This window comes from Artemia franciscana, chromosome 4 (assembly GCF_032884065.1).
Source record: "Artemia franciscana chromosome 4, ASM3288406v1, whole genome shotgun sequence".
Classification (NCBI taxonomy): Eukaryota; Metazoa; Arthropoda; class Branchiopoda; order Anostraca; family Artemiidae; genus Artemia; species Artemia franciscana.
In genome coordinates, this window is record NC_088866.1 from 62,735,387 (window position 1) to 62,755,927 (window position 20,541).

Below are 20,541 nucleotides of genomic sequence, written 5' to 3' on the forward strand. Positions count from 1 at the left end.
GTTCTGACTTTGACTTCAAGTTCTTGAAACTAAATCAAAATAAAACACCCCTTAAAGGTATTTCAGATAGAAAAATCTTTAGATATCAATTGGGGGATTCTTCAAGGGGGAAGCTCTGCCCCCCCCCCCATCTCAACCCAAATTTTCTATAAGAACAAAACCTGAAAGTAATGGGTCTAAATACTAGAACACATCTCATTACAACTGTGTATACTATCAAAACCTTTATTCTGCTTTTTCAGGCATCTTGACAAATTACTTGTGCTTATCTGGTATTAACTCAGTAACTATACAGACAAGTTGAAACTTTGCATATTTTAAAGTCCCATTAACAACACATATATTATTAAAAATATTATAAAAGTTAATTTTTTTTACAAACAAGAAGATAAACCACAAAGAGATATATTATTTATGACTATAAATTTATGGTGTAATTCTATGAAAAAGTAGCAATGACATATGAAAAGGTTATAAATAAGGAAATTAGAGGTAGGCTATTACTTGTATTTATTTAACATATTTGTAAAGGTGCAGAGTAGCAACTCACCAGAAGAAAAGACCTTAATAGTAGTAGTACAATTAGAGTTCTTATTTTATGTTCCTTTTTATAACAATAGTTATTACCATGACAATGCACCTCATCCTCCTCCCCCCTGATGGACCTATATTTGGCAATAATGATATCTTCCTTTCTTGTATTTGCTGTGTAGACTCAATAATATCCAATTTAGCCTGAAATGAGCTTCTTATTGAATACTGGATACAAAATGCTATTTTAAAAAAATTAAAGATGAGAATAATAATGGAGGGAAACATGGTAAATCTGATTAATACTTTGATGTTCCTTATTATTAGATAAGAATGTCATTGTTTCAGTGCCTTCTATTAGTTTAATTTATATTCTAAGGCTATATATAGGGCAATCAGGGGATGGAGGGAGTAGATGTAAATTGTAACAAACACGACTTTGACCATAGAAAAAGCATAAAATTAAAAAGTAAAAATTCCTCTATTTTTATTTTAGGGGAGCCTTCTTCTAGAGATCCACTACCCTACACTTTTATTAACATGTTTCCTTTAGAAGTGTTCAACAAAGGTTGGCTGCTTCATTTTATTAATGTGTTTTCTGCTGTGGAGTTGCTAATATATGACTGTTTCAAAGTACTTTTCAGAATTTCTTATCATTCAAAAGAGCTCCTGTGCTTAAAACTTGTCTTTTAAATATAAAATAAAAACAACTATAACCTAGTATACTATTTTAAACTATGCTAAGATATATTTTTTTATAACATTTGATAAATTTTTCTGGATTCTTTAAAACCTTATAAGTAACATTGCATTTGAGCAGCTATTCTGAAACAAATATGTAAATGAAACAAAATTATTACCAGTAGTCCCTTATTTTATGGTGATTTTCAATACAATAGGCCCAATTGTCACCCTGAGAATACATTGTATCCCTGTGATGGACTCAAACATATCTCTAAGGTAGAATACAATCAACATTAAAAGAGAATACTAAAACAACAAAATCCTTACTTTATAAAATGTACCATGGTTCAATTAATTATATTATCATGTTTGCTTCTACATTTTAAATAATATTTTATCTAAAAATTTAATTGATATCAATTAGACAGACTGTTTTGAAATGTCAAAAGTTTAGAAAACTTGTTTTAAAAGAAAATAGATGAAATATATCACAAGATCATAAATGGTAAATAAATATATTGTTTTGAATTAGGCCTAGATAATGGATCATAATAGTGATTGTGGTAGGAGGCGGGAAGGGGGGGGGGTTGTTGTATTGTCAGGGCAACAACTGCAGTAGCCTAAAAAGGGGGCATAAAATAAGGAACCTTTAGTGGACAATTGTCTATTACAACAACATTGATATATTGATATGGTGTAAGATTCTACCCAAATAAGAGGAATTGCATTTTCAAGACTAAAACCAGAGAAAAATAATTTAATAGCTGAAAATTAAGGTAAAATGTTATTTTGTCAAAATTTCAATAGGTGTAGGCCCATCAAGTAGGCAAATATATAAGACATAAAAACCAGAAGAGGATTAATATAGTAGCTTGGCAATACCTTCCAAGAGTATGTTTTGGACCAGGATTCATTACTAAAACTCACATTTTCCTAACCTAGCCCCTTACCAAGACAGTGAAAAGTTCTATACTAATATTTTAACCCAATTATTTTGCTGGATTACAAAAAGCTTCACTTAAAATCAAATTACATTCCTAGCAGAGAAAACAAGTAGACTTAGACCTTTGGATAGGCCTATTATCCTAGCTGAATTTTATGTCAAACTTGATCAAATTAAATCTTTCATATTGCCATAACGTTTCTTTGCTTCTTGAGAAAGATTCTTCAGCTCTATTCGCAAGCTTTCAATTAGCTTAACTGCTACTTCTTTACTACTTTCAGTGGCTACTTTCAGTGGTTTAAATAAGGTGATTTCCAATTTATTCTATATCAACTAAATATGGCACAACTGCCATCTACTTAAATTCATACTTTTACTTAAATAGCAGTTTTGAGAATATGATGTATATTTAATTTATGAAAAAGGAAAGATTTGTTATAAAAAGACAGCTTTTGTAAAATAAGATTGGACAGAAGAAAACTAGTCTGAAATTATATTACAATATTCCTACTTTTTATTAGCAATTTCAAGCACTCCGAGATTATTTATCCAACAAGCCCAATTACGTGTCCTTAGTGTTTCATGAGACGTGAATGATGCCACCACACGTGGCATTTTGAACGGGTATTCAACAATGAGATCCACAGACCACTGTCTAAGGCATGAAGACCACTTGGTATCGAAGTTTATTATTAAAGCAAAGACCCTTTGAAATCGAAATTAAGCCGTGCAGGTGAAAAGAAAAACCAATGGTAAAAAAAAAAGACGGAGTCGCTTAGAGGCTTATATCCTTTCGGTCGGCTCTCGGACAGATATTACCTCTACCAGCTCAAAGCCGTTACGAAGACCTATTTTTTTGAAATTATGGATATCAGTAGAAAGAGCGGCGTCTTGTTTCCATCAAAATTTAAAAAAAGAAAGGATACCAAAGCTTAGTAGGATTAATACTTGAAACAATCTGGATTAGTCGTTGGATAACTGCAATTGCTAACCTTGCAAAAACACAAAATAAGGAAGGGTAGATGATGTCACATATTAGACAATCTTAACAAAAATAGAAAAATTAGTGAAATTATGTGCAAAGACCACAGGGGCAATAATTACAAAAGGTGACACACCTTCAGGGACTTGTTAACGAACCGTGTTTACAGCAAAGTACACGTGATTAATGTTACTATTTGTTTAGTTGCCCATGGCATTTTAGTTCAAAATTTGCCAGATAAGAATTTGTCATTACCTTTTAAGGATTCTATCCGAGGAAGTTAGTATTAAATGAGTCAGATAAAAGAGGCTTGAACACACTCCAAATTTTACAGAAAGATTTTTCTTCTCCTAATTCTTCTTCCTGCCTTTCCTGGAGAGGGGTTTGATTAATGTCTGCATAAACACTTCTAAGTATATCCCTTTTAGAAAGAAAACCATATTCATAATCTTCAGTATCTTATCTCTTGCTAAATAACTACCTTATTTCAAGACTATTTATCACGGTATCAATAGTTGATGTCTTTTTATTATTTAATCTTCTTGGCGATGTTTGAACTCCTTCTGACAGAATAAATCATACTTAATTCCAAATTGTGGAGCAGATGTCTTATTATCGTCAAAAGTACTTACTACAGCTTTTATATAACTTTTTATTAATACTGGTTGCTGTTACAACAAACCCAACTCGAACTGGGATTAATTCCTGACTTTTTATTTAGTTTTGTTATCAAAATTTATTGCTTTTTTCCGAAAAAAGTTTACTATGTCGATATTCTTGGAAAGCGCTAAATATCTCTGTCGGCTGTACAGTAAAATATGGCAAAATATCTTCGATTAAATGTATTAACCAAACATGAGCTTCGTCTTTCCAGTAAAATGAATGCCAACTAAGGAAGGAGAAAAAAATATTACTTAGTGCTGTTTTGTTTTTTTTTTTTTTTTTTTTTTTTAAAGGAAATCAAATCCGAATAAATTCATGCAACTAACAATAAATTATTTCACCAGTTTGAATCAAGAAGATCTAATCTAGGATGCAGAAAGTTCCTCCTTACTTCCAAAGACCAAATTCGATGTTAAGAGCTGACTATTGAAATGCGGGAAGTTATTGTAAAGAGTAAGGATATAATAATAATAATTTATTTGTAACCCACTGTACAAGTTTAAGATAGTGGAGTATGAAAGAAAACGATATAAAGAAAATGCAACATATAAAGAAAATACAACAAAACAACAACTGACAATCACTCAATGAAAAAACTGGACCATGGTGCGCACCAAGACGGAAACACGCATCAGCGCCAATATTGGTCTGTAGATTCTCCAGCGAACACAAATTTCGGTAGCTCCGTAGCGATCTACGAGGCGTCTGTTTCGAACCGATCTGGGTAGGTACAAAACGAATTTACAATAGCGACAATAATTAACCCTCATTTGCTTAAGATCAATCTTTGTGAAAATAGGATACAATCTGGACGCAGACAATACGGCATCGTCGCAAAAACTAGAATACAGCTTAGCCAGTCCACGTCTGCTAAAACGACCACGATTTGCAACAATTTTAGCATAGCCAATTCTTAACTTATCTAAAGTATTAATTAAAAACTTCCTCCGGGTGCTAGGAAGTGAATCGCTAACAGATATGCCCAGCCACTTCAACATCTTCACTCTAAATATAGCAAAACTTCCTTAATTTAAAGAGTTAACACAATCATTATTATTAAAAAACAAATATTCACACTATTATGTCACAGTTTAGATCACCAATAATTACCCAGCCCAAACCTAACTTTTCGATACCAGATTTTTTAACTTTTTACAAGCCTTGGCAAAACTAGTCAAAGAAGCAAGGGTATTCTTATTGTGCAGCAAAGAAGTATCAATTATCACTACGTCACAGATTTTGACACCTAAATAATTTTCATCTGATCCATAACAATGAAGGGACAAAAAAGAGGGCTGAGTAAAAAGGGACAAAAAAGAGGGACAAAAAGTAGCATGGGCTTCCATGGTACGAGCAGTAGGAGTTGGTAGTTGCAGGAAGTTGAGCTCGTATATAGTTAGCTTGGCATTGACAGCTTCAAGTGTCTGGCCAATTTTATTCAACTTCGTTTCCAAACGGGAATAAGCAACAGTATATGACTGAAACCTTGGCAGGTAAGCGGGTTCATGAAACTAAGTAAATTGGTTCTAGGAAAAAATAAATTTTGTTATCTAGGAACAACAACTTTTGAGTTTTAAAATCAATAGGCTGGGCAGTAAACGTTAGAAACCTAATCTTTTACTAAGCCTGTCTGCACAAAAATAACGTTAACTATCAGTTCCCAGCCATGTCTATTGTATGTCTCCATTTACTTTAGATATACAATTTTTACTGAAATTCTCTTTCAGTCCTGTAATTGTCAACTAAATACGATGAACATTAATTTTGTTCCTGAGGACAATGAATCTCCTAAGGTGATTAGGTTAGCTGCATATTAAAAAGATACTGAAGACAAGATTGTTCCAAGTCAGTTTAAACATGGTGAATCTTAGAGTTGCAGTTTTGTTGTTTTATTTGGAATCTTCTGCCGTCCTCTTTTTTTTTTCTCAGGGTTTTCTGCCGTCCTCTTTTTTTTTTTTGGGGGGGGGGGGTTCTCTGATGGGAACAACAATACTTCCTGAAAATAAAAGGAAAAATTATATTCCAAATAAATATCCAATTATACCAGAGAATTCAATGAGCATATCTGTATCTTGAAAACAAATAGTATTAACAACGTTGTTACTGATTTTGAAGCTAATTCAGCCATTCGAGCATATCTCAGCATATTCTTTTCAACTCTGTCGAATGATCAATTAGAAATGGCAAGATAACAATTGCATATTCTGTTTTTCAGCAACTGAAGCAAAAGAAAATGAATACACTGCACTTTTTAATACCTACGACTTAAAAAAGAAAATAAAAAGATGATTCATAGTTGACAAATCAAGTAAGAAATAGCAATAGTTAACAGAAAATAATACTGTCTGTAATTAGAAAGGCAATGGAATGACCCTCTGTTGCTCAGGACTAGAAAATCCCATTTCGTCACAAACAACACCTCAGTACTTTCCCTAAGGTCATATGAGCAACATAATCTTATCCGCTTATTTCTTTCTACTACCCTTAACCGCCCCCCTCCTAAAATAATGAGAACACGATTTTTCTAACTGGAAAACTTCAGTTAGAAAAATTTCAGTTTTGATTATTAAAAGTAATATTCAAAATCTTTAATCGCAATTTCCTTGGATTATTTTCGACTAGTCGGACAATTTTGCTCTTAGGGCGTGATATACAGTAAATTTTTGATATTGTGTGAAATTGTGAGAATGTTAGATACACCCTTATTGTCGTGGGAACGAAAATATATTACTTTTTGTTTTTATCTGTTTGTTTAAAATCACTTTTAGCCTAATTCATGAACTTGCAACCAATGTAGTTGTAGAAATATGAAAGTACAAGAACTATTAATTTAGGTTTTGGGTTCCATCTATGTGCTGGTTACCACTGTTATGCAACAAGTCCTATCTTTGACATTTCGATTCTAAATGAAAAACACCGTATGATTGAACATAGTTCTGTGATAAAATGACCAAGTTCGGATGACTCAAGCAAATAACTGATCATCAACACATTAAAACGATTTTTACCAAAAGATTTGGTGTATCTAAATCGGGAACTGGCTATGAATTTTTTGGTTTTAGCTTCTCTAATATTTTCGGCCAAATTAGGTATAATCGGCGTCTAAACAGTTTTACTTGGATTACTAGCTTATTTACTTTAATTCTGGGCTTAACTACTGGGGGAAGAAGGCAAACTACTTTTCTCCAGGCCTCACAAAACAGTATAAGCGGTGGTCTTTTTCTGTTCCTGGCGTGCGACAGGCTTTATGACAGCAAACAATTTAAGCACAGAAAAAATAATTAAACAAAAATATTTCCGTCAAATATGTTGTTAGATGGGACTCTTTTCTATAGTCAAACCGCAAAAAGCAAAAACATTCAAAACGGAACAATATTCTAGTCAAATAGATTGTCATTCGAGAATTCATTCTACAGTCAAAGAGGTAAAAGCAGAAACAACGAAAAGAGAGACTTTAGGTTCAGTCTCATCAACCAAAATTATGTAGCTTAATTTATGGTCTCAATAACAACAGTCATATGATGACTCGGTCTTATCGGGACCGGATATGGAGCAAAAAACAAAACTAGCGGGTTTCTAAGCAGTGGTAGCTAATAAAATTACTAAAGTTGATAATAGAGGTTAAATTTATTTGGAAACAGTTTGATTTTTTGACCGAGCTAATGATCAATCTGGACACTGTGATCCTAGGAAGAGTAAGAAAATACGATTATTTTAATTCTTGTCAGATAATTTGTTCTGTAGAACATTTAATGTTTCACAAGTTGTCAGAGGTGTTGAATATTTCTAGATTTAGAGTACTTCTCTGTTTGAAATCTTCCTATACAAAGAGTTGTTGTTTGTTTGAAAAAATTAATGAACTGGAGTTATTATCAGTACAAAGCATTACTAAATGATAAACTATTCAAATTTATCTAGTAAATGCAGTGGACCATAAGAAAATACAGTTACATAAGTTAAACTTGTAAATATAAAAAAAAGCTCACTTTAGTTTATTAAAAGTTTGTGAATTATTTGCTGAAAAATGATAATGCTCGTTACTCCTGTGCTTGCCCCTATTTATTGGAATTTCTTCTGTTTTTATTCCTCTCTTCCACATCAGACCCTACATGTACTAGTGACATATAAAATCGTGCTTCTCTGATTCTATATAATTTCTTATTGAATCCAGTGGCCGTCATCGCTCCTGATGATATAATCATCAAGGAGTTCCATCATGTACCCATTATAGACGAAATAGAATTTGCAGAACGCTATGCAGAGGGAAAGATTATAGCTGTAACAGGTTCAAATGGAAGTGACTAACCAGAGTACAGTGATAATTGCCCCAGATGGCTAGTAGAGTGAAAAGAGGACTAGTGCCTCCTTTAAAAACACGGTAAAGATCCCAGTAAGATAGCGACTAAAGGTGATATTGATTGTGCTGGAACATCTGTTCTAGCCAGTCTCAACGCTAATCATCCTTAGAGTAGTTCTCAGTGCTTTATTTTTCTTTCTTCTTGTTTTTCGTGTACCACGTGTCTGGCCGTTTTTTTTTTTTTTGTTTTTACTCATCTACGTTGCATTATTGGTATATTTCTGGATATTCTTCTGGTCAGTACTTTATACGTCAGTTTCGACTGCTTTCTGTGTATTCTTTGTATGATCTTTCTATGTTTATTTTATGCTCGTTTTATGTTCTCATTGTAGGATCATCCTCAATTTCCAATCCTTGCAATTACGTTGTACAAAATGGCTATCTCAAAATTTTGATTGGATGTGTTTGGGGAAATAATGGGTGAAGGAAGGAGGTTAGTTGCCATCCAATCACTTTCGACTATTAAAAAGGGCACTGGCCCCTTTAATTTCCAATCGAATGAGGTGTTTTCAAAGTTTCTACGACAACAAATGACCATCTCAAAATTTCTATCAGATGCATATCGGGAAAATACGAGCTATGGTGGGAGGTATCCACTCTCCGATCACTCTGAGTCTTAAAAAGGAAACTACAACATCTGATTACGAGCTCAATGAGCCCCCTCAAAAGTTTATACGATCACCCTTTCTATATATACCTTATATGTCCCCAGGGCATAACTTACAACTCTTGCACTGAGGGCTATGGGGGAGGGGTTGTCATCCTCAGATATAATTTTCGACCCTTAAGCTATGTTGAACAAAATGGCTATCTCAAAAATTTTATTTGATATGTTTGGGGAAATCTTTTTCTATCTTCTTCCTATAACTAGAGTAACTGACGCACACATACAAACAACTGTAAGCGGAGATGACATTAAAAAGAAAAGAAATGCATGCTCGCTACCGCTGCAGTACATATTTTTGTTATTAAAAAACTTCATATATTCAAGTTCTTGTTAAACAGTTACAAAGTGCAATAAAACAACCTTGCAATTTCGTATGAATTGCTACATAATTCACAAGCAGTTTTAAAAGAGACTATACACATATTTTGATAAACTCTTCCCAGAGGAGTGTGATGTTTTAGTCCTTTTAGTGTTTTATATGTTGGACATTCCAGCCAAGTGTATCAGCATACGATTTTTGCTTTTTATCGTTCTATGTACATGTGTTTTAATATATATCAGAAAGTTCAAACTAATTCAAATTATTTACAGCTTGAGTTATAACATCATGACAGGATCGTATTTTGGGACAACTGCGAAAGAACTGAATATTCTGGCGTGAACAGGGGCACCACACGTCTGTCTACAAAACTCAAAGATTTTCTGAATATGGCCACTCCTCGTAAAACTATTGATAAAAATTAGCCATCCGGCTGAATGCGCCATCTCCCTAATGAGACTGCAAATGAAGTCCCAGGCAGAAAAGTTCCACGACAATAAGACTTGGATCACCAAAGATATAATCCTCCTTATTTAATTGAAACATCACAAAGGATATGTCACATGAAACGTCACATCACAACAAGAATTTCGATTACAGCAATTGAGCGACCCAACCAACATTTGAAAAAGTGAGTTGAGAGAGAAATGAGAAAGGCAAGAAGTGAATGGATTGCGAAGTTCCATACGAGCTCCGATGTTGCACACCTGTGACGTTATTTCGTAAGCAAATTAAATAAATATTTACACATAAAGAGAGGAAAAGACGTTCTAAAGGAAAGCCTTTCTATAATCCAATTACATCTAAAACTTGAGCAAAGTTTTAAGCCAATAAAAAAAAAGTTTTTGAACCAGAAAATCCTTTGCAAGCAGTCTCTCTCTTCCTCTGTTGTTAAGACTTTTCAAACCAATTAGCAAAAGGTTTGTAGACATAACTGGTAAATGTAATTAAAGAAACGAAAATAAGACTCCAATGGTAAAGGAAACATTTTAACGACAAATTAAAGCGACGATTGGCGACAAAACTAACTGTCCAAAACTCCTTAACAAGTATTGGTCCTGGCCCCAACAATACTTCCTGAAAATAAAAGGAAAAATTATATTCCAAATAAACATCCAATGTATACCAGAGAATTCAATGAGCATATCTGTATCTTGAAAACAAATAGTATTAACAACGTTGTTACTAATTTTGAAGCTAATTCAGCCATTCGAGCATATCTCAGCATATTCTTTTCAGCTCTGTCGAATGATCAATTAGAAATGGCAAGATAACAATTGCATATTCTGTTTTTCAGCAACTGAAGCAAAAGAACATTAATACATTGCACTTTTTAATAACTACGTCTTAAAAAAGAAAATAAAAAGATGATCCATTGTTGACAAATCAAGTAAGAAATAGCAATAGTTAACAGAAAATAATACTGTCTGTAATTAGACAGGCAATGGAATGACCCTCTGTTGCTCAGGACTAGAAAATCCCATTTCGTCACAAACAACACTTCAGTACTTTTCCTAAGGTCATATGAGCAACATAATCTTATCCGCGTATTTCTTTCTACAACCCTTAACCGCCCCCTCCTAAAATAAGGAGAACACAATTTTTCTAACTGGAAAATTTCAGTTAGAAAAATTTCAGTTTTGATTATTAAAAGTAATATTCAAAATCTTTGATCACAATTTCCTTGGATTATTCTCGACTAGTCAGACAATTTTGCTCTTAGGGCGTGATATACAGTAAATTTTAGATATTGTGTGAAATTGTGAGAATGTTAGATACACCCTTATTGTTGTGGGAACGAAAAAATATTACTTTTTGTTTTTATCTGTTTGTTTAAAATCGCTTTTAGCCTAATTCATGAACTTGCAACCAATGTAGTTGTAGAAATATGAAAGTACAAGAACTGTTGATTTAGGTTCTGGGTTCCATCTTAATATGCTGGTTACCACTGTTATGCAACAGGTTCTACCTTTGACATTTCAATTCTAAATGAAAAACACCATATGATTGAACATAGTTCTGTGATAAAATGACCAAGTTTGGATGACTCAAGCAAATAACTGATCATCAACACATTAAAACGATTTTTACCAAAAGATTTGGTGTAGTAATCCGGTTACTCGGATTACTAGCTTATTTACTTTATTTCTGGACTTAACTACTGGGGGAAGAAGGCAAACTACTTTTCTCCAGGCCTTACAAAACAGTATAAGCGGTGGTCTTTTTCTGTTCCTGACGTGCGACAGGCTTTATGACAGCAAACAATTTAAGCACAAAAAAAAAGAATTAAACAAAAATATTTCAGTCAAGTGTGTTGTTAGATGAGACTTTTCTATAGTCAAACCGTAAAAAGAAAAACAGTCAAAACGGAACAATATTCTAGTCAAATAGATTGTCATTCAAGAATTCATTCTACGGTCAAAGAGGTAAAAGCAGAAACAACGAAAGAGAAAGACTTTAGGTTCAGTCTCATCAACCAAAATTATGTAGCTTAAGTTATTGTCTCATTAACAACAGTCATATGATGACTCGGTCTTATCGGGACCGGAGATGGAGCAAAAAACAAAACTAGTGGGTTTCTAAGCAGTGGTAGCTAATAAAATTACTAAAGTTGACAATAGAGGTTGAATTTATTTGGAAACAGTTTGATTTTTTGACCGAGCTAATGATCAATCTGGACACTGTGATCCTAGGAAGAGTAAGAAAATACGATTATTTTAATTCTTGTCAGATAATTTGTTCTGTAGAACATTTAATGTTTCACAAGTTGTCGCAGGTGTTGAATATTTCTAGTAGAGTGCTTCTCTGTTTGAAATCTTCCTATACAAAGAGTCGTTGTTTGTTTGAAAAAATAATGAACTGGAGTTATTATCAGTACAAAGCATTACTAAATGATAAACTATTCAAATTTATCTAGTGGATGCAGTGGACCATAAGAAAATACAGTTACATAAGTTAAACTTGTAAATATAAAAAAAAAAGCTCAATTTAGTTTATTATAAGTTTCATCAGACCCTACATGTACTAGTGACATATAAAATCCTACATAATTTCTTGTCGAATCCAGTGGCCGTCATTGCTCCTGGTGATATAATCATCAAGGAGTTCCATCATGTACCCATTATAGACGAAATAGAATTTGTAGAACGCTATGCAGAGGGAAAGATTATAGCTGTAACAGGTTCAAATGGAAGTGACTAACCAGAGTACAGTGATAATTGCCCCAGATTGCTAGTAGAGTGAAAAGAGTACTAGTGCCTCCTTTAAAAACACGGTATAGATCCCAGTAAGATAGTGACTAAAGGTGATATTGATTGTGCTGGAGCATCTGTTCTTGCCAGTCTCAACGCTAATCATCCTTAGTGTAGTTCTCAGTGCTTTATTTTTCTTTCTTCTTGTTTTTCGTGTGCTACGTGACTGGCCGTTTTTTTTTTTTTACCCATCTACGTTGCATTATTGGTATATTTCTGGATATTCTTCTGGTCATACTTTATGGGTCAGTTTGGACTGCTTTCTGTGCATTCATTGTATGATCTTTCTATGTTTATTTTATGCTCGTTTTATGTTCTAATTGTAGAATCATCCTCAATTTCCAATCCTTGCAATTACGTTGTACAAAATGGCTATCACAAAATTTTGATTGGATGTGTTTGGGGAAATAATGGGTGAAGGAAGGAGGTTAGTTGCCATCCAATCACTTTCGACTAGAAGAAGGGCACTGGCCCCTTCAATTTCCAATCGAATGAGGTGTTTTCAAAGTTTCTACGACAACAAATGACCATCTCAAAATTTCTATCAGATGCATATCAGGAAAATACGAGCTATGGTGGGTACTCTCCGATCACTCTGAGTCTTAAAAAGGACACTACAACATCTGATTACGAGCTCAATAAGCCCCTTCAAAAGTTTCTACGATCACTCTTTCTATATATACCTTATATGTCCCCAGGGCATAACTTACAACTCTTGCACTGAGGGCCATGGGGGAGGGGTTGTCATCCTCAGACACAGTTTTCGACCCTTCAATTATGTTGAACAAAATGGCTATCTCAAAAATTTTATTTGATATGTTTGGGGAAATCTTTTTCTATCTTCTTCCTATAACTAGAGTAACTGACGCACACATACAAACAACTGTAAGCGGATATGACATAAAAAATAAAAGAAATGCATGATCGCTACCGCTGCAGTACGTATTTTTGTTATTAAAAAACTTCATATATTCAAGTTCTGGTTAAATAGTTACAAAGTGCAACAAAACAACCTTGCCATTTCGAGTGAATTGCTACATAATTCACAAGCAGTTTTAAAAGAGACTATGCGCATCTTTTGTTAAACTCTTCCCGAAGGAGTGTGATTTTTTAAGTCATTTTAGTGTTTCAGATGTTGGACATTCCGGCCAAATGTATCAGCATACGAGTTTTACTTTTTATCGTTCTTTGTGCATGTGTTTTAATATATCGGAAAGTTCAAACTAATTCAAATTATTCACAGCTTGAGTTATGACAGGATCGTATTTTAGGACAACTGCGAAAGAACTGAATATTCTAGCGTGAACAGGGGAATCACACGTCTGTCTACAAAATTCAAAGATATTCTGAATATGGCCACTCCTCGTACAACCATTAATAAAAATCAAAATTCCAAAAGCCAATAGATTGATTTAAAAGGAAAATCAGAGGTTTAATGCCGGTGGGGATTTAAAATAAGAGCTCTGTCCTTCTAAACATCAAAATTCATTAAGATCCGATCACCCACTCGTAACTAATAAATATCTCCTTTTTCTAATTTTTACTCTCTTTTAGCCTCCCAGATGGTCGAATCTGGGAAAATGACTATCAAGTCAATTTGTGCAAGTCCCTGAGACGCCAAACAATTTCCATCGTCTTATCATGTCCAGAAGCACCACACTCGCCAAAGCACTGAACCCCTCCCCCCACCTCCCCAGAAGAGAGCAAATCCAGTACGGTTACGGCAATCACATATCTGCGACATTTGTTTATTCAATCCACCAAGCTTTATCCCGATTCCTCCACTCTAAGCGTTTTCCAATATATCCGATTTCCCCCTCCAACTCCCCCAAATATCAATAGATCTGGTCAAGATTTGAAATAAGACCTCTGAGACATGAATTCCTTCTAAATGTGAAATTTCATTAAGATCCGAACACCTGTTCTGAAGTTAAAAATAACTCAATTTTCTAAATCTTCCAAATTAACACCTCCCAGCTCCTCCAAAGAGAACGGATCCGTTCCAATTATGTCAATCACGTATCTAGAATTTGTGCTTATTCTTCCCATCAAGTTTCATCCCGATTTTTCCACTACAAACGTTTTCTAAAATTTATGTTTCCCTCCTCCAACCCCCGTGTCCCCGGATCCAATTCGAGTCGAAAATGGAGCATCTGAGACATAAGATCCTTTCATATATCAAGTTTCATTAAGATTCGATCACCTATTCGTACGATGAAAATACCCCTATTTTCACGTTTTCTAAGAATTCCGGTCCCCCCCCCAATGTCACAGGATTTGGTCAGAATTCAAAATAAGAGCTTTGAAGCACAAGATCCTTCTAAATATCAAATTTCATTAAGATCTGGTCACCCATTCGTAACCTGCAAATACCTCATTTTTCCGAATTACCCCCCCCCCCTGCAACTCCAAAGAGAGTGGGGCCGGTTATGTCAGTCACGCATCTTAGACTTGTTTTTATTCTTCCCACCCAGTTTCATCCTGATCTCTCTACTTTAAGCATTTTCTAAGATTTCCAGCCCCGCCCCCCCCCCCCCCGCCGATGACGCTGGATCTCGTTTAGATTTAAAATCAAGAGATCTGAGTTACGAGGTCCTTCTAAACATCAAGTTTCATGAAGATCCGATCACTCCTTCGTAAGTTTAAAGTACGTCATTTTTTCTAATTTTTCAGAACTACCCCCGCCCCCCATAGATCGGATCCAATCCAATTATGTCAATCACGTATCTATAGCTTCTGGTTATTTTTCCCATCAAGTTTCATCCCGGTCTCTCCACTCTAAGCGTTTTCCATGATTTTAGGTTCCCCCTCCTAAACTTCCCCCGATGTCCCCAGATCCGGTCGGGATTTAAAATAAGAGCTTCGAGACACGATATTCTTCTAAATATCAAATTTCATTGAGATCCGATCACCCTTTCGTAAGTTAAAAATACCTAATTTTTTTCAGAATTAACCCCCCCCCCCAACTATCCCAAAGAGGGCAGATCCGTTCCGGTTATGTCAATCATGAATCTATGACTTGTGCTTATTTTTTCCACCAAGTTTCATCCTGATCCCTCCAATCTAAAGTGTTTTCAAAGATTTTAGGTTTCCCCCTCCCAACTCCCCCAAACGTCCCCAGACCCGGTCAGGATTTAATATAGGAGCTGTGAGACACGATATCCTTCCAAATATCAAATTTTGAAGATCTGATCAACCGTTCTTAAGTTAAAAAATACTTCATTTTTTCCAAATTAAACGGCCCCTGATACGCCCGCCAAATTTCTTCGTCCTAGCTTACCTGGAAGTGCCTTTGGTAGCAAAACCAGGAGCAACAGACCGACAGAATTTGCGATTGCTATATGTCACTCGGTTAATACCAAGTGTCATAAAAACCATAATCAAATTCATGCCAAAATAATAATCAATTAGGTATTGCATGCAAAAAAAAGACAAAAGCTAGAATCTCACCTTAATACTGTCAGAATTCGTCAAGAGCATGGCAATCCTGTCAATTCCCATACCACAGCCACCAGTTGGCGGAAGGCCATATTTCAATGCCATAATAAAATCCGCATCTACCATTTGCGCTTCCTCGTCTCCAGCTCCTCTGTCCTTAGCCTGCTGAGAAAATCTTTTTTGTTGTTCGATGGGATCATTGAGTTCCGTGTAAGCGTTACAAATTTCCATTTTGCGTACAAATAGCTCAAATCGTTCAGTTAAGCCTTCATCAGATCTATGATACTTTGCTAGTGGACTCATAACTTGGGGATGTTCGATTAAGAATGTTGGGTTTATACATTCCTTTTCTAAAAAGTGACCAATGAGCTTATCTAGTAATCGTGGGGCAGTTCGCGGAGTTGGACAGTCTACTTGATTGTCCACACAAATTTTATCTAACATTTCCACAGCTTCAGGGGTGTCCAAAGTTCTGGGATGTGGTAGTTTCACTTTAAGTCGCTTTTCCAATTCTGGAAAGATCTTCAATCGCCTAAATGGTGGAGTAAAATTAATAGTTTCAGTTGGGCCACCTTTTGGCTTGTATTCTATTATACATGTTCCGTGAATACTCCGGACCATACCTACAAAAGAGGTGCAAAATCAAAGGTGAAGTGGTTTGAAATACCAAGTGGTTTGGCTTTCCAAAAGACGAAGCAAAAATTTAGAAAATTAAAAGAATTTAAAAAATAAAAGAATCAAAATATAACTACCGAAAATCGTGCGTCATTTTGTAGTGTTTAACGAAGTTTCGAATATGAAATTTCAATGACATGCATCGATGCAAGCGCGCTGCTCCTAAATCAGACATTCTAAATGGCAAGACGAAACCTATTTAAAAGTTATATTAATCATTACGCGAAAAATTTCAATTAATAAACATATACATTTTCCATTTTTTTCCCCTTTCTGATGTTGGCTAATTAATTTTCTTGCCTAGAGTATTTAATTTTGTTTTTGCCTTTGTGAGTTTTTGCATCACAGAAAAAACATTGCTGTTTTTGCCTTTTATGAGTAATCTATTTATGTTATTTTATATGTTTTATTATTTCGAGCCTTCTCAGATTCATCACGGCATCTAAAAGCTGCATCATCAGTATTGACCAGTTACATGTTCCAGCCATGAACGATCCCAATATCAACAAAATTTTAGACTTTGAAAGTTACAATTCTATATTTTAAACAGAATCTGGATTGGTCTCAATAGAAGATCTCATGTTTTATATTATTTATATATATATATATATATATATATATATATATATATATATATATATATATATATTTCATGGGATGCAGCCTAATAGACTAGTACATAACGCTATATTAAATTTTGCCGTGCGGGCGAAATCAAAAGGTAATGCAAATGCCGATATTATCAAAACTGGTTGCGATTTTTTCGCCGACGATTTGGTGAGCGAAGCGAAGAAAACAATTTGGTCTGTGGCGAATTATGCTACTCGACCAAGTGAAAGGCTGAAAGTTGCTGATACATTTGCAGACATTTTGAAAGTTTTAGACTACTGCGATAAGAATTCAGTGGAACTGCCGAAGTTTGTTATATACGAACCGGACGAAGCCCCCACAATTCCTGGCGAGGCAAGTGCTACGTTAACCCGCAAGGTACATGATTTATGTCTAGAATTTAAGAATTTTGTGTCTATGGCTAAAGCACAGAGCCTATGCTGCCCTTCAGCGAGTAGTGTCCCAGGCCCCGCCAATCCTGTAACAGTCAATCCCCAGACATCCTATGCCGTTGTTCTTAAAATGCCAAAGTCTCTTGATAATCCCATTGCTCGCAAGCAGTTTTTGGATACCATCTGCCCCAACTCAGCCGAAATAAGTGAGCTAAAAAAGGTGAGACAGGACTGGAAATTATTCGTCAAGTCCAAATCTTCTGCTGAAAAGATCGTTGAGAAAATGAAAGTTAGTAAGCCTGAGGTCTCTGCCATGCTCAAAGACAAAATGTTTATTGCTGTTTTGAAAAAGGTTCCACCTAGTATGACCCAGACTGATGTAGAATCCCTTGTTCCATGTGCATTAAAAGCAATAGAAATCGGTAGCTTTGAGCTTTCCAAAGTGTCCAAGCTGTATTTCGGGACCAGTAAGGATCTCGAAGACTTTCTTGCAGTCTCAGTCCGAATCGGTTATGAGAAGCTGCCTGCTGAAGAATTCAAATTTCTCCCAAGAAGATGTTATTCGTGCCATAGAGTTGGTCACTTAGCGACTAATTGCGTATTGACGCCTATATGTGGTCGTTGTGGTGCTTCTGATCACACATCCACGAAGGATAATTTGTGCACAAAAGATATGTACTGCATTATATGCAAAAAGAAAGGCCATACATGCTATAACATAAGATGTCCGGCTAATAAAGCGATAATCAATATGAATTTCCTTACCAAAATGAATCTAGAACCCGCTTGTGCTAAGCATGCAGTTGCAACGTGGAATTTAAATGGAAATATCCTTAACCGGTCTATTTTTATCGAGGACCTTCTTTCAAGATATGATATTGTGTGTTTGCAGGAACATTTTGAAACCTCTCTCAGCCTTCCGTTATTGAACCTGTCACCAAATCATCAAGTTTTTACAGTTGCAGCCAAACGCTCTCGCACTCATGGCCGGCCATCTGGTGGCCTTGTGACTTACGTTAGATCCTCTCTATCAACTTCTATGTTTGACTCGGCATTAGACTTTCTCGCTATCAAAATGCATGATATTGTTATAGTGAATGTTTACCTCCCTACGGACTATCGTGATGATCGATCACATAGACAGTTTGCCATAAGTATTGCAAGGGTATCCAAATGTATTGATAAAATAAAAAAGCATGGACTTTCGTGTCTGATAACAGGTGACTTTAACTGTGATCTTGAAAACCCGAGCGGCAACAACAGTTCAAGTTCTAATCGTGCTAATATGTTACTCGGTATGTTAGGTGATGAATTTATACTCACGTCTAAGAATAAGAATTTTTCATATATTCATAATTCGGGAAGTATGTCAAACCTAGATCATGTTATGCACACTCAATCACTTACACCGAGTGAGGTTCTTGTTTCTGATTCAAATTTTACATCTGACCATTTTCCATTGTTTTTCAATATTGATTTAAATAGTAGTGTTCCGCCTCCTCCTGGAAGGCTCCAGAAGCGTCCTTATTTTGTTTGTGATTGGAAACGTGCGTCTATGAGTTCATTTCAGTCGACTTGTGATGAACTTGTTTCAAAAATCCGCGTTCCTTTTGATCTGCTGATGGTTAGTTCTAAGAACCATCCGGCGGAATCACGAATTCGGTTGAATATTTATTGTGGTGAGCTTGTGCACGCATTACGTCTCGCTGAACAGTCAGCTGTACCATTTAGACGGGTGTGGCCAGGTACCGAAGTACCAGGCTGGTCTGCAAATGTTAATCTTCAAAACGCGTGTAGTTCGGCAAAATTCTGGCTTTCGGTTTGGCGTGAGGCTGGATGTCCTCGAGACGGATGGGTGAATAAGCTTCGAATTCATAGTAAACGTAAATTCGCGAAAGAACTTTCACTACACCGTAGTGCAATTATTCGTTCTTCATCTCAGGCCATCCTTACCCACCCAAATAAACTTTGGTCTTATTGTTTAAAGAAAGATCTCATGTAACAATGACCTCAATATCTCGAGATAATTGGGTTCAGCATTATAGAAATGAATTTTCGGCTCCTGATAGCAAGCTACAAAAAAGCTTCGGTGTGAAACTGGATGATTTCTTCTCACGAAAGCGAGAAGAAAACAGTCCGGGTGTTAAAATTACGAGGTGTTCTATCCGTTCTGCTATTAGAAAACTAAAAAAAAAAAAAAAGAAATCGCGCGGTTGTGATGGTATATCAATTCAGCACCTGCTGTTTTGCAGCGAGCTGTTCCTTGAGCACCTTGCCCTGCTTTTTCAAATAATTTTTAACCTGGGTATAGTGCCTGATTCTTTTTCAATAGGAATATTAACACCTGTGCCTAAAAAGGGAAAGCCACTTAGCCAGTGCTCGTCTTTCCGACCTATAACTGTGGCTACAGTTTTTTGTAAGTTATTTGAGGCACTTATTGTCGATGAACTGCGGTGGAAATGCACAGTCCCAGACCATCAATTCGGTTTTCAGCCTAGTCTTGGTAGTGGTCACGCTCTTTCTGCTCTTGTTTCGGCTTTGATAAATGCTGAGAAAAGCGGTGAGAGCATAGCTCTCGCTGCACATGATGTCAGAAGGGCCTTTGATTCACTAATTCATGAGCAGATTATTTTAGATATGGGCCTAGTAGGTGTTGATCCAAGTATGTTAAACCTTTTATATGATATGTATAAAAATTTAAAAGCTAGGCTTAAGCTACCAATAACACCAAACCTGACAAATAACCCGGTACTCCCCGTTGAAAAAGGTGTAAGGCAGGGTGCATTGACATCACCTACCGCATTTAATAACAGCATCGTTAAACCACAATCTAAGTCAAATCTGACACACATTCTGAGAGGAATTGATCTATCGTTAATAAGCTATGCAGACGATGTACTTAATTTGAGCCGCCTCCTTCACGGTTTAGAGGAGAATTTTATCAAGCTTCAAGTAGAATATGGAAAAATAGGCCTTCAGTTTAACGAAAAGAAATCTGATGTGTTGTTATTTAATGATAAGCAAGGGTCT

The 20,541-nt window shown here is 35.6% G+C and overlaps 2 protein-coding genes and 1 long non-coding RNA gene across 5 annotated transcripts in view; 1 reads left to right on the forward strand and 2 right to left on the reverse strand.

The window, feature by feature from the left end:
* LOC136026704 (uncharacterized) overlaps positions 1-13,702 on the forward strand; it is a 29,366-nt gene extending 15,664 nt beyond the window's left edge. The window contains exon 3 of the long non-coding RNA XR_010617394.1: positions 9,419-13,702. This is a non-coding gene — a long non-coding RNA (uncharacterized LOC136026704). The remainder of the gene's footprint in view (positions 1-9,418) is intronic.
* A 2,133-nt stretch (positions 13,703-15,835) lies between these two features.
* LOC136025814 (lysine--tRNA ligase-like) lies at positions 15,836-16,279 on the reverse strand. Its single transcript, XM_065701805.1, has one exon. The coding sequence runs from the start codon at positions 16,277-16,279 to the stop codon at positions 15,836-15,838; it is 444 nt and encodes a 147-aa protein (XP_065557877.1).
* The window catches only part of LOC136026702 (brefeldin A-inhibited guanine nucleotide-exchange protein 3-like), a 197,688-nt gene continuing 193,318 nt past the window's right edge, over positions 16,172-20,541 (reverse strand). For all 3 annotated transcript variants that reach the window (XM_065703456.1, XM_065703458.1, XM_065703457.1), the window contains exon 29: positions 16,172-16,458. In XM_065703456.1, coding sequence (XP_065559528.1) covers positions 16,395-16,458 — 64 coding nt within the window. In that variant the 3' untranslated portion in view covers positions 16,172-16,394. The remainder of the gene's footprint in view (positions 16,459-20,541) is intronic.

Coding starts and splice junctions, on each gene's coding strand:
- LOC136025814 (XM_065701805.1), bottom strand. CDS start 16,279: ATGTTAGATAAAATTTGTGTGGACAATCAAGTAGACTGTCCAACTCCG.